The sequence below is a fragment of the Diabrotica virgifera genome, chromosome 7 (genome assembly GCF_917563875.1).
Source record: "Diabrotica virgifera virgifera chromosome 7, PGI_DIABVI_V3a".
Classification (NCBI taxonomy): domain Eukaryota; kingdom Metazoa; phylum Arthropoda; class Insecta; order Coleoptera; family Chrysomelidae; genus Diabrotica; species Diabrotica virgifera.
Genome location: NC_065449.1, coordinates 21,746,841 through 21,762,505, shown reverse-complemented (window position 1 = coordinate 21,762,505; position 15,665 = coordinate 21,746,841). Strand labels below are relative to the sequence as shown.

General features: G+C 34.6%; 1 protein-coding gene across 1 annotated transcript in view; it reads right to left on the bottom strand.

The window, feature by feature from the left end:
- LOC126888082 (uncharacterized) overlaps positions 1-12,608 on the bottom strand; it is a 132,678-nt gene extending 120,070 nt beyond the window's left edge. Inside the window, exon 1 of the mRNA XM_050656102.1 lies at positions 11,840-12,608. Coding sequence (XP_050512059.1) covers positions 11,840-12,608 — 769 coding nt within the window. The remainder of the gene's footprint in view (positions 1-11,839) is intronic.
- Positions 12,609-15,665: the final 3,057 nt, after the last annotated feature.

Sequence of the window (15,665 nt, the reverse complement as noted above, 5' to 3'; positions counted from 1 at the left end):
GAATTTTGGAGTTTTTTAACGAGTACTGGTTAAAAAGAGGCCTGGCTCGTGTTTTGGAGAATTAGTTGCTGGTATGCTGCTGGATTGATGCTGAGAACAGAGAGGGCTTTGATGGGTAGCCTAACATAATCAACAAGGAAGAGCTGTTTGGGTCAAGAGGAGACAGCATTGTGTGTGAATCAAAAAATCAGTCAATAATTTATGTGATAGATTTTCTTTATGTTCAGAAGTTAATTTTTTTTGAGTAAAAGCATATGAGCTAAGATTTCAATATTTCAAAAATTTAATAGAAAGTATAAGTAGTTTTGCGAATACCTAAATTTGTTTGTTTAGTTTGTTTTATCAATGTTATCAAGAACAAACCGATAAATATTTGTTAAAATAAAATTAATTTATGTGGTAAAAGTTTCATTGGGACAGTTTGCCCACAGGATTTGATTGATAAATTTTCAGAGTATTGCTTTTGATAATAAAAGATATTTGTATTTGCTTATTTATGGTATTTCTATTTATTTCCTTTTCCCTATTTTATCCCGATAAGGATCAACTAAGAGATACTGAAACCACGAGAAAGGATAAGTATAACCTAAGATAATTTAGTTATTTTTTTTACGATAAAAAGGCACCCTGAGATTTTTCTTAATTTTATGTATGATTTGCGACAATTGAATAATTAACTAAATAAATACTAATTAATATAAAAGTAAGAGAAAGCAGATCATAACAATATATTTAATGGAAAATAGAAAAATGTGTATGTAAACCATGAATTATTGTTGAAGGGAATTGTTACAATATTAATTTTTTAAATTGAGGCAGCTACTAAGACTAAAAATGAAAATTACTTCTACGAATTGCTTTTCTTGAAGCACGAAAATAGTACAAATGTTAATACTGACTGAAACATCCAATAAACAGATACCTCCCACTGGAATTATCTCTTGGCCTTTCAAGTCCGAGTCCATCTCTGATCGGTTTAGATGACTCTCGAGACTTAAATCTCGCATATAAAGCCAGTCTTTCAGTTTCTGAAAGTTCAGATTATAAGATCAAATTTCGTTTTTGAAATGCGCACTTAAAAATTTTATTTCATGAGCAAAGCTTTCTGGAATTCGGATCAAGAAATGCGAGGACAAATTGACTACTGCTTTTATTGAACGTAAGAGCAGATAGGTTATAAAAATAAAGCAGTATATATGTGTTAAGGATAAAAGGAGGGCACGAGAGTTCAAAGCGAAAAACTACAAATTTTTATTGTACATATAAAAACAAAAGTATAAGCTTTAGTTCAGTCATTTGGACGAAAAAAAGAGGGTAACCTGGAAAGTTTTCCGGGAATTTTGAAAATTGGTTATTTGATGGATTTCGGTATGCTCTTTTTAAATTTCGACCTTGCTACCTCGTATCTCTGCCGCATGTGTCGCCATATTGAAAAAATGGCGCCTAATAACAGTTTTTTGGGAATATCTCCATTGCATTAGTTAAGTATTTTTTTTTAAATAATTTATAAAGACCTGTTGTTTACCTTCCTCTGAACTATAAACGTCAATAATAGTGATACGACCTCTACCAAATAGTAATCTTGTTGTTACTTCCCTTTCATTGATGAATAAATGATATATTATTCTCAACCAAATCTCTCGTTTGTCAATTTAAACTTCAAATGCAGCATCCGTAAAAAAACTTTCGTCATAATTCGATAAAAAACCGTTAAAAATTCAATCCAATTGAGTCTGGTTAGTTTATTTACGAGGTGGACAGTGAGAAAATCGAAATTGTTGCCTGGGGCGCAGTTTTGTTACAATCATTTTGGTGGTTTCCTCCTCGTTTTCGGATTATTGTTTAGTCTAGCCAGTACCGAGTTTCCGTCAATTTATAAAGGTGCTTAATTTTGTTAGAGAATACAGCTTTTGATTGTGGTTAGCTGCAGACTTTTGAATGGTTCAATTAAATACAACTAATAAAGTATTTAGTCAAATTTAAAGAATTGAGGAAATGGAATACAGTGTTTCGTTTTTTATTCTATCAACGATACAATTATTAGGACTATTTTTATTATTAGGTTTTCCTTCCTATTTTAAATTATTGAACTTTAAGACCTGCCCGTAGCTATAGAGTCCTTTATAATCAACGGATATACATATAATTGATGGATTCGACCGTTACTTGATGGAAGTTCATTTTATCTAACAATAAAACACTGAAAACGTTTGTTTTCTATACTTCTATACAAAATTTATTACAACTATGTGACTACAGCTGTTTTGGTAGAGTGCCTTTCTCAAGTGATTTAGATTACTATGGGTTTGCCTTTTTAAAGTCTCTAACTGAAGAGGTTGAGGAGTGGGGAGCTGTTTGTCTCGAGTTGGTCATTCAGAATTCTATTTGTATTTTTCAATTTATTCATTTCCATAGATTCTAATAAAGATAGCTTAAGGCCTTTATTTTGAATATGCAGAATTTCTGCTATCCGTTTGTCAAAGGTTCTGCCAGTTTGACCGATTGTAAGATTTCGGACAGTCAATTTTCGGACATTTAAGTTTTCGGACAAACAACTACAGAGTGGTGTTTACAAACTAACTTGTGGTGACTGTCCGAAAACTTACATCGGTCAAACTGGCAGAACCTTTGACAAACGGATAGCAGAACACAAAAGGGCTTTCAACAATAGAAAAACAGACACTTCTACATACGCACTTCACCTTCTAGATCACAATCATTCTTTTAATGAACTGTTTAAAATTCTGCATATTCAAAATGAAGGCCTCAAGCTATCTTTATTAGAATCTATGGAAATTAATAAATTGAAAAATACAGATATAATTCTGAATGACCAACTCGAGAGAAACAGCTCCCCACTCCTCAACCTCTTCAGTTAGAGACTTTAAAAAGGCAAACCCATAGTAATCTAAATCACTTGAGAAAGGCACTCTACCGAAACAGCTGTAGTCACATAGTTGTAATAAATTTTGTGGAAGTATAGAAAACAAACGTTTTCAGTGTTTTATTGTTGGATATACATATCTAAGTAGGTACACTCACATTTTGAGAATACGAGGCGCTATGGCAAAATATGCAGCTTCTATACTTGTTTTTTAGAAAATAAAATAATACGATGGTAAAATTTATGCATGGAGTGACCTACACGATCGAGAAATCGAATACTGTTCGATTATACAACTGGATTTTTAGATATAATATAATTTTAATTTAATCTTCTTATTTTTTGTATAGACATAACTTTGTTTATTTTTCAATGTGCCTCCAGTAAATTGTAGTTCCACCGTTTAAGTGATTTTTCCACTGATCGTCTTCCTATTGAGGAACCATCTCTCACCATCTTTACTACTCATATCACCATTCACTCCACAATCTGGAGTCCCCCAGGGCTCAATTTTAGCTCCACTTTTATAAATGGTCTACAACAGTGATACCAGTGATACCACCCCATAATCAGGTCCGAGTCTATTCTTCTATATGCTAACGATACCGCATTCCTCCTTTATTCGATAGAGCCCAAAATTAAATTAACAAAATCGTGAGATTGTGCAATAAATGAAGAGTTATTCTCAACCCTACCAAAACTCAATTCATTTTATTCAGTCGTCCTATCAGCATCCGATATGAAGATGCAAGGAAGCAGATAGCACTCTTTGGAGAAATGCTCGAATTCGGATCTTAGGTGCTTTATTTTCGGAGTTCATATTAGTAGAACTCTCAACTGGAACATCCTAGACAGGGTAAGAAAAAAAGCGAATCTCCTAGGTGTATTATCTGGAAAATTTGGAAATACTTGCACATTTACAAAAAAACTGATTATGCCAGTTATCAAATAATACAAGGCATGTCTCTACGCATCACTATCGTATCAAAATCATTCCATCTTGGCCACCGACAGAAAAATCCTGAGTGAAGAGAGTCCAACATCAGAGCTAAAGGGGCCCTGAAAATTCCTTACCACCATCTAGAGCACATACTCACCAGGCGTCCCAATAAATAAGTCCCATTCCCTCCAACAAAGTCTAGAAGAAACGTCCTAGAAGAAACTACCTTAAGATATCGCAGTTAATATAAACTTTAAGCGAAAATGCTGATTAAGACCCGTTCCAACGTACGGTTACTAAAATCTGAGGTACTCACTTCTCACGGTTTAGTTGACCTCTCCTACATTCATTAAAACACTTCACTCTTAGCTTCTTGGTTATTGCACAACACCTTCAACTTCCCTGTTGCACTAGCAGTTATGCAACTCCCCCATTAGTAAGTAATGTTGCTCGTTGGTCGTGCCTATTCTAGACTCCCGTAACAAAAGGGAGCAGACTTACCGTGAAGTGGCGAAAGCCTAAACAAGGTTTCATAACGTTCAGGATTCGATTCGACCTAGAAATCCTCTCGAAAATTTCTTCGTTTATTTTTTGTTCAATCGAAGGCATTTTCAAAAAGAGTAAGATTACATAAATCTCAGTGCAGCCTGTAAAAATAATTTAAACATCCTAATATTCCTTAAAATGATTTCCACTTAACCCCCATGTATAATGAATTTTTTCTACAACCGTGTAAAAATGCAATTTTTAGCACTCCATAGGAGCGTTAAAAATGCTACTTTAAGGCACTAGTGCTTTAAAAATTTTAAGGCACTGCAGTTAAAAGTGAATTGTCAAATTGTGAAACGTCAAAATATTTATATTTCATTTATTACCATTATGAAGAAGTGGAAGAACTAATTAGCGCAGCATGTCAAATGTCTCTTCCAATCAAAAGTTTTACTCCTATAGAAGTCAAGAAAGAAATAACCAAACTCAATTCACGAAAGGCTCCAGGTTATGACTTAATCTCGGCACAAGTACTAAAACAACTTCCTCGTAAGGCGATTATTATGCTAACAGTAATATTTAATCTACTATTAAAACTATTAAAATCTGTTAGAATATACAACAATAAAAGTAGATGTTATTCTATAGTTGTTATGATTTACGTATTGACAGTATAGGCAGTTTTGATGTAATGTCAAGAAAAATATAAAAATGGAATGTCAGTCAAGTTCAAGTAAAAGTTTTTGTAGGTATTGTCCTGTAATTGAGAATGAATAAATTATAATTGTTGATATATAAGACGTTTGTAGAAAAAATATTGTATGATATACGTGTTAAAAAGTACATTTTTAAGGCACTCATGTGAATTGCAGAATTCGCTTCGCTCATTCTGCAAACTTTCACATGCGTGCCTTAAAATTGTACTTTTAACACTTATATCATAAATAACTATTAAAGTTTATACAGAATGTGTATTCAATTAAACATAACTCCTAATATTTTAACGATATTTTAAAATCTTTCATAAAGTTGTTCTCTTCTCTTTCTATCGTTGTGCAAAATTGTATAACTAAATTTTGTAAAAGAAGCTTGTTGACGTTTATACCATTTAAACATTAAGGGCCGGTTGTTCGAAAGCTAATCAACAATGATCATTATCAAATATTTAATTACTGTCACCAACTGTCAATGTCAACTTTGTTTGGGTTGCTGAAAACATAATATGAAATTACTTAATCAATTATGTTAATAATTGTTATGTTAATTGATTAACTAATCTCATAATTTTAATCAATTATGTTTTCAACAACCCAATAAAAGTTGACATTGACAGTTTTGGTGACAGTAATTAAATATTTGATAGTGATCATTGTTGATTAGCGTTCGAACAACCGGCCCTTAATGTTATGTTAAAATTTCAACAAACTGTACACTAAATGCAATAAAAATCACATTAATTTAAAAAATATTGCAACGTTTAAAATTTTACAACAAAATCCACCATAAAAGGTATAGCATTGTTCGCATTACGTGTTGTTAGTAGCTTTACCGAAGCTTTTGCAATATTCCCATTATTACGTATTCTGCACGTGAAAATATACACACCGGCTGGACCATTTTTCTAAATGAAAATAGAAAACTGTTAAAAGGATAGACAAAGGTAAAAAATTAATGGTCTTTTTACAAAGGAAACGTTGTTTCGCAAGCCATTTAATTTGCCGAATGCTACTTCAAACACTTTCGGTATATAGAAAATATTTTTCATCCGCTTGCATTTCTAACATTTCCATTACAGTTTTTGTTCAAAAGATATTACATGTGCTATACGGAGGCGCCCAAAAACATTAAACGTAACAAATCAGAAACAAAAACAGCTTCCAAGCAATTAACTATGGAGGTTCTTCTCTCTCTATCTAGTTTTTTTTCTCATCGACAACGTTTCTCTGTTTTGTACAATTGATGAAAATGTTGCACCTGTGAGTCTATACTATACTCTGTTTGAGAATTATTGATAGCACTTTATTTTCAAAATTATTTGAAGTTCTCTTGTCTCAAATGTTGCAGCAATTTTAATAAACCAAGGTGTAACTGAATGCTTAACGTTATTTATTGTAATTGTTGTATTAAAAAGGTTGATTTTTTCAGCAAAAACAAAATACGGGAAAACAGTCAAAATAGAAGAACAATAAACAAACCACAGGAACAACACTACACACTAAAAAAATAGTACTTACTTTTAGCATGTTTGTAGTGCGCTTAGGAAAAATCTTAGGGAGTTACAGGGCACTAATTGAAAAAAAAAAGATTTAGGAGAGCTAATTTGTTTGTAAATAAAATACCACACTTTCTGCGGACTTGTCATACTTCATATTACTAATATATGAAATATTAAGATTCGATTTTAGCAATAAAATATCTGGTAAATAACTTTTCCCAAAAATGACATTTTTTCGATAATTTGCCCAGACTATCAACAATCGTTGCGGTGGTTGCTTAGCCAATAAATCCAATAAACAGGGGGACCAACCCAAATTTTGAGCAGTGTCAAAATGATAACGGTAATATCCCCAGTTGGAACTAATATCGAAATGAATAAGAATCGCTATAAATTGCGACTGTCATGGCGGAGTCGAAATTAAATTGTGACATCGAAATGAATTAGAATCAGGCCCCTGCATTATAAATTTGTTTCTGATTTCACAGAAAGTTCACCGACTACCAAGTTAACGATCGAACCAACCACCGTCTTTACCGAGTGACGTGAGGCACATTTGTGTTAGACACTTCATCGAGTGCAGCGATCATAAATTAGAAAAAGTACGAAACACTTAATTGCTACTTTTCCGATACATCAAAAACGAAACCAGCCATTACTTTTGTTAGTTGTTGACGAAAAATATAAAGAGAAATATGTAATTTATCAAAGCACTCGCTGGAATAAACATCCGTATCCAACGAACCACATAATATTTCCATCCTTCTCGTTCGTTTGTCGACACACAGAAAGTTTATTTGCACAGTTCTGAGTGGGTTTCGATTTTTTGGAGGGTACGGCAACGGCAAGATGTTTTGCGATGTAGCGAAGATTACAAATGATCGAGAATAAGAAAAAATCACTCAACGAAAAAATATGCTAGAATTTTTTGTATAACCTTAACTTTAAAATGGATATATCGGAAAAACAAATATACGACAAAAAGATAGATTGAAGTGTTCATCCAGATCAAACACAGGAACAAAATAACTCAATAAACATATGTAATCGGAATAGTTCCCGGCAGTTGGCTGTATTCGCCATGTGCAAGTACTTGGAGGGGATACGAGAAACGATCGTATCCCCTCCAAGTACGAGAAACGATCGTAATGCGATTAGCGGAGAAATCTTGCAACTTTCTTAAATAAAATTCATATTGTCTATTGAAATTGTCAAATTGACGTAGGTATATTTTATACCAACTGTCATTGAAGAAAAAAAATTATATGTTGCTCCACAATATTGATCATTATCATCATTCTCTTTGCCTTATCCCTATGCGGGGTCGGCTTCCCTAATTGCATTTTTCCATACAATTCTATCTTCGATCATATCAATGTCAATCCCCTTTACCAACATGCCTGCCTTATCGTCTCCCCCAGGTCTTCTTTGGTCTTCCTCTCCTACTCCTTCCAGGAATCTGCACTTCAGCTATTCTTCGTATTGGGTGATTAACGTCTCGACGTTGAACATGACCAAACCATCTTAACCTATGCTCTCTCATTTTGGCATAAATTGGTGCCACACCTAGACTTCCCCTAATATACTCATTTCTAATTGTATCCTTCTTTGTCACTCCACTCATCCATCTAAGCATTTCATTTCCGCCACATGCATTCGTTGTTCCTCTTTCTTCTTCACTGCCCAACATTCAGTTCCGTACATCATAGCCGGTCTTATGGCTGTTTTATAGAATTTTCCTTTCAGCTTCATTGGAACTTTTCTGTCACACAACGCACCACTCGCTTCCTTCCACTTCATCCATCCAGCCCTAATTCTACTGCACGCATCTCCATCTATTTCTCCATTACTCTGTAATACTGATCCCAGGTACTTAAAACTATTGCTTTTTACAATCAGTTCACCATCCAAAGATACCATTTTATTTGTAGTAACTCCATCTTTAAATGAACATTCCAAATGCTCTGTCTTTGTCCTACTAAGTTTTAAACCTTTTTCCTCCAGAGGTTGCCTCCACTGTTCCGGTTTTTGTTGTAAGTCTCTTTCACTATTTCCTACTAACACGACGTCATCAGCATACATTAAGCACCATGGAATATTACCCTGTAGTTTCGCTGTTATCTGGTCTAAAACTAATGAGAATAAATACGGACTAAGCACCGAGCCTTGGTGCAATCCTACTTTCACATGAAATTTATCAGTCTCTCCAACACCTCTCCTAACACTAGTCGTTACTCCCTCATACATATCCCTCACAACCTTTACATATTCACCAGGGACTCCTTTCTTATTGAGTGCCCACCACAGATCCTCCCGAGGAACTCTATCATATACTTTCTCAAGCTCAATGAATACCATATGAGCGTTTGTTTCTTTACTCCTGTATTTTTCCATCAACTGCCATATAATGAAAATTGCATCTGTTGTTGATCTGCCCTGCATAAAGCCAAATTGATTCTCGGATATTTCGGTCTCTTCACGTATCCCTCTATCAATTTACTCTTTCCCATATTTTCATGGTGTGGCTAAGCAGTTTTATAGCCCTGTAGTTTGTACATTGTTGTATATCTCCCTTGTTTTTATAAACAAGTACTAGTATACCGCTTCTCCGTTCATCTGGCATTTGTCCAACTTCCATAATTCTATTAAATAGACCTGCTAGCCACCTTGTTCCTGTCTCTCCTAATGATCCCCATACTTCCCCAGGAATATCATCTGGTCCTACCGCTTTTCCTTTCTTTATTTTTTGAAGCGCTTGAGCCACTTCCTAGTTTGTTATTTTGGTGACCATTGCTGCTACTGTCTCCGTTGACTCCACAGGCTGTCTGTCAAATTGTTCATTTAATGAAGCTAGATATGCAATTCATAGATAAGAATAATAATAAGAATTAGAATAATTCATAGATATGCAATTATATGCATAGATGCAATAGATATGCATAATAATAAGAATTCATAGATATGCAATTATTATATAAAGGTAAATTTAATTAATTGTATTTTGCTTGCAGTACTGCATTTTAATAATTAATTGTATTTACTACATGCAATTGTTTACCTTTTAATAACATAACCTCAATTTTACTTTTTCTTCTTATATTTTTTTGGGCTATGGCCTTGACAATTATCCAGCAACCAGGACTAATATAATTTATTTCCACTTCGCTTAGCTTTTCTATAGATTCTTCCTCTTTTAATTTTTCCCCTTTATCTTTCTGCTCCATTACGAACACATATACTTAGCTCTAACCCGAAAATGGACCTAATCCATTTCGGCTCCTCTCATACTTCTAAAGGTACGTATCCATTACGCTGGTGCTCCGTGCTTCGTGTAACTGCTACAATGGATACATTATGCGATCCTCTACATATAAACCGCCACCGATTCAACCGATTGGATCGCCGAAGGTGAGCGCCGCTCCGAGCGATCTCGACCCTCGGCGATCCAATCGGTTGAATCGGTGGCGGTTTATATGTAGAGGAGCGCATGCCGTATCCACACGGAGCACTAACGTAATGGATACGTACCTTTATATTTCTAAAAAAAATCATGTACATAGTTTCTTTCCAGCACATATTCCAATTTATCAAAAATGAATAACCATTTTCAATTTCGTTGCAACACGAAACTACAGCCGCATCATTATTCCAGTTCAACCAGAGAGTGCGGCAAGCACCTCTACCGGTTTCGAAACTTATTAGTCTCTCATCAGGAGGCACATATGCTGCTCTCTTTGACCCAACTAGGTTACCCCGTCTTTCCATGTCTTTTTGGGTCTTCCTCGTTTTTTGCGGTTTGGTGGTACCCACTGCATAATCTTTTTGGGCAATCTTGTGTCTTACATTCTTTGAACATGACCATACCAAATCAACTGTTTCCTCTCAGTGTCTGTTGTTAAGTAACCATCTATTCCAATTCGTCGTCTTACTTAATCATTTCGAACTCTTTCCCTACGGGATATACCTAACGATCTTCTAAACACATCCATTTCTACAGCTTCTAACTTTTTCCTGTTGTTCTCGGTTATTCTCCAAGTTTCTGCTCTGTAAAGTAGGCTGCTTTTATTAAGTGTTTCATAGATATTGGATTTTCGCTGTATTCCTATTGCGGAGCTCCAAAGTATTCCATTTAGGCAGCCAATTGTTCTTCTAGCTTGTGTTACCTTTTTCTTTATTTCCTCATCGTCTTTTCCCGTTCTATCGAAGATTACTCCCAGGTACGTGTTTTCACTACAGGATGTGATTTCTTCATTATCCTCTAGTTCGATATTGGATTTTATATTCCAATTATTCCAATAATATATTCCAATTTATACTAATATCAAATTTATGTAGATAAGGACACACCATTAAACTTGATAAAAATAATAAACTTAAAGATAAAACCCATAACTAAATTAAAATTCATGGTGACGTTTCAATTATTACTTTAATCATCGTCAGAATAATAAGTTTCTTGAGCGGATGCTTTAAAATAATTTTAAAGGAACAAACAATAATTAATGAAAACGTAAAAAATGACATTGACAATCATTGGGTTAAGTCAATAATTTCAAACACGCCATGTCTTGTTGCGTGTTTAAGGGTGGCTTCAAAAGAAATATGGATAATGCCTCCTTGATGCTGAGTTCCGTTGGAGAACTTGCATGACCAATGATTGAGAAGTCCTTACGACTAATAGGGTGGTCAGAATCAGTCATATGTTGGAATACCGCTGAATTTGGAACTGTTCTTGATCGTCTTCCTAAGTGAGGAGTGACACCTAAGTGTTCGTAACATCTGACATTAAAGTGACGTCGAGTCTTCCCGACGTACGTAGCTGCACAGCTACTACATTTGAATTGGTATATAATGTTAGATGCGAGATCACTAGGAATCATGTCTTTCACATGGAAACGAGATCCTATCCTTTCCAAAGTCGTGAAAGCAAATCTTAATTCTATAGAGGGAAATGCTTTTTTAATTGTTCTACGGATGTTGCGTCGAATTTGTAAGCTGTGGTAACCAGTATATGGAAGTTTGATATAGATCTTTTCTTTGATTTCTTCTACTTTGCTGTTTGGTTGGAATTTGTTATTGAAAAAACGTCTGATGTATCTTTCTAAGAAGTTCAACGAAAAACCATTTTTACTTAAGATCACCTTTATGTTTTCTAACTCTTCAGGTAGGAATTGCCAGGTTGAACAGATAGTGAAAGCGCGGTGAACAAGTATATTGATTAAACTTATTTTGTATTTGTTGGGAATGAAGCTATCTGCGTTTATATACAGGCCGGTGAAGGTTGGTTTTCTGTATATTGAAGTTGAAAAACCTGAAGGTGATCTGAAGATGTTAATTCCTAAGAAGGGCAGATTTCCATTGACTTCAATTTCACTAGTAAATTTCATATTGTGGTGTTTCTGGTTGATATAATCTAAAAAATGTTGAATGCGATCGGTATGTTTGAAGATGAGAAAAATATCATCCACGTATCGTCTATAAAGAAGTGGCTTAAAATCAATTGGACAGTCAGCTAACCATGTTTTCTCATGGTGACATAGAAAAGTGTTCGCGAAAACTGGTCCTAAAGGAGAGCCCGTTGCAACGCCATCTATTTGTCTATACACTTTTCCGTCAAAACTGAATAGACATTCTTTGGCAGCTAATGTCAGTAGATCTTTAAATTTTGACTGTTTCATTCCTAAAAAGCTTGAATTGGAACTTGGAAAAAGTGAATTTATTATTATGTTGATGGTTTCATCTAAGGGAACGTTTGTAAACAGACTTTCAACGTCGAAACTGACCATAATTCCATCTTTGTGTCTGTCTTGGTTGGTAATTTCCTTCGCAAATGAAAATGTATCTTTTACTGTGAATTCGTTTTCAGTCAGTATTTGAAGGTGTGGGACAAGATATTTAGCTAACAGATAGTTTGGAGTATTGATGGAGCTGAGAATCGGTCTTGGAGGGCCACCAGTTTTGTGCACTTTTGGGACTCCGTATAAACGTCCAAGTTGTGAACCAGTGGGAGCAGTTTCTTTGAATATCTTGGAAGAGCAATTTTTAAGTTTTTTCCGGAAATTGTCTTCAAATGATAACATTAATTTAAATAGGTTATTAAATGGTATGTTAATAAATTTTGTGTTATCCGATAGAATGTTGTTTAATTTTTCTACGTAATTTAAGCGATCTAAAATGACTACTCCGTTGCCTTTATCAGGCCGGATATTGATAATGTTTTTTTTTTTTTTTTTTTTTTTTTTTTTTGTAAATTACGTAAGGCAATAAATTCTTCTTTAGTGATGTTTGACTGTGGGGGCTTAAAATAGTTTAATGAATTCAGTGCTATATCTTTAAGGCGGGCTGTTATGCCATCTAGCGTTATTCTACAGTTAGGTTGTAAACAGGTATTTGGGTTTATATATTTATATATATTTATATATGTATTAAAATTTAAAGATCTACTGACATTAGCTGCCAAAGAATGCCTATTCAGTTTTGACGGAAAAGTGTATAGACAAATAGATGGCGTTGCAATGGGCTCTCCTTTAGGACCAGTTTTCGCGAACACTTTTCTATGTCACCATGAGAAAACATGGTTAGCTGACTGTCCAAATGATTTTAAGCCACTTCTTTATAGACGATACGTGGATGATATTTTTCTCATCTTCAAACATACCGATCACATTCAACATTTTTTAGATTATCTCAACCAGAAACACCACAATATGAAATTTACTAGTGAAATTAAAGTCAATGGAAATCTGCCCTTCTTAGGAATTAACATCTTCAGATCACCTTCAGGTTTTTCCACTTCAATATACAGAAAACCAACCTTCACCGGCCTGTATATAAACGCAGATAGCTTCATTCCCAACAAATACAAAACAAGTTTAATCAATATACTTGTTCACCGCGCTTTCACTATCTGTTCAACCTAGCAATTCCTACATGAAGAGTTAGAAAACATAAAGGTGATCTTAAGTAAAAATGGTTTTTCGTTGAACTTAGAAAGATACATCAGACGTTTTTTCAATAACAAATTCCAACCAAACAGCAAAGTAGAAGAAATCAAAGAAAAGATCTATATCAAACTTCCATATACTGGTTACCACAGCTTACAAATCCGACGCAACATCCGTAGAACAATTAAAAAAGCATTTCCCTCTATAGAATTAAGATTTACTTTCACGACTTTGGAAAGGATAGGATCTCGTTTCCATGTGAAAGACATGATTCCTAGTGATCTCGCATCTAACATTATATACCAATTCAAATGTAGTAGCTGTGCAGCTACGTACTTCGGGAAGACTCGACGTCACTTTAATGTCAGATGTTGCGAACACTTAGGTGTCACTCCTCACTTAGGAAGACGATCAAGAACAGTTCCAAATTCAGCGGTATTCCAACATATGACTGATTCTGACCACCCTATTAGTCGTAAGGACTTCTCAATCATTGGTCATGCAAGTTCTCTAACGGAACTCAGCATCAAGGAGGCATTATCCATATTTCTTTTGAAGCCACCCTTAAACACGCAACAAGACATGGCGTGTTTGAAATTATTGACTTAACCCAATGATTGTCAATGTCATTTTTTACGTTTTCATTAATTATTGTTTGTTCCTTTAAAATTATTTTAAAGCATCCGCTCAAGAAACTTATTATTCTGACGATGATTAAAGTAATAATTGAAACGTCACCATGAATTTTAATTTAGTTATGGGTTTTATCTTTAAGTTTATTATTAATATCAAATTGATGTATTTCCAATTCGAGAATTGTCGTAACCTTTGGAATGTGGCTACCTTGATTTTTATGTGGAAAAATTGCCGGAAAAACGTTATCAAAGACGACAAGTACACGTCGCTAAGCCCCGTTGTCACAGCACAACTTTTAAACTGATTTTCACTTCCTCTGCCACTGCCATGTACTAATCCTATTTTAAATTTCCTCTCGGCAAATTTCTTTTGGGAATTGGCTACATACTCGCTCCACTCACTCGCTCGCTCCTGTAGTCGCACACTTCTTAAAGAATAATAATCAATCACAATGTTCAGTGTTCCTGGGTAGCTAACAAGTTTAAAAGGAGTGTTAGAGACGGAAAACTTTTTTCCGATTCGATGCGACGACGATGTTTTGTGATACTTTTCCAAGTTTTATTATCCAGCCATCGGATCGGGTATTGGCTGTTTGATACGGGTTCTGCGATGTGTATACACTTTAATCACAAATAATGGTACATACTTTCAAAATCATGGCAAAAGACTGGTACATACTTCTACATAAAAATTAATTGATTAAAATGATCAACTATGAAAAGTGCCTAAGTCCAAATTAACAAATTTTACAGGAGACGAAAAAAACTGATTTAAAGAATGATTTGGACTTAAAACTTTATCCATAGACACAGCTACTTAGAATAGTGATGGTTAGGAAAATGAAAAGCAACTTTCATTTTTGAAATAAGGAAACATTTTCGAGTTATTCAATTTTTAATATTTGTTACTCCATTTAATAACGAAAATCATGAAGAAATATGCGTAACTCCATAAAAAGTGAAATGAATTTCGACTCAATTCAAGCTTTCTGCTTAACCCAGGTATAAACATACCAAAAGGCACCGCCAGGAAAACATTCCACTTTGCGGTTCAGAGAGCCCATATGAAACGAGTCTTTGTACTCTATGCAGAGTATGGCATTATCAAAATAAGAAAATCTATGGTTTCGTTTTGATTAAAATCTGTCTTCCTCCATCCCCCGATAGTACTATTTCTAGGTCTACCTGTTGTCAAGGAGGCTCTAAGGAAGACAGATTTTTACCATTCCGACCGTAGATTGTCGATATAAATTAAAATAATTTATATCACAGTATGGATAGAACGCCCTCTAACGGGGAATAAGCGAAATGAATTTCGACTCAATTCAAGCTTTCTGCTTAACCCAGGTATAAACATACCAAAAGGCACCGCCAGGAAAACATTCCACTTTGCGGTTCAGAGAGCCCATATGAAACGAGTCTTTGTACTCTATGCAGAGTATGGCATTATCAAAATAAGAAAATCTACGGTTTCGTTTTGATTAAAATCTGTCTTCCTCCATCCCCCGATAGTACTATTAAGTAGTACTATTAGTACTATTACTACTACGAAACCGTA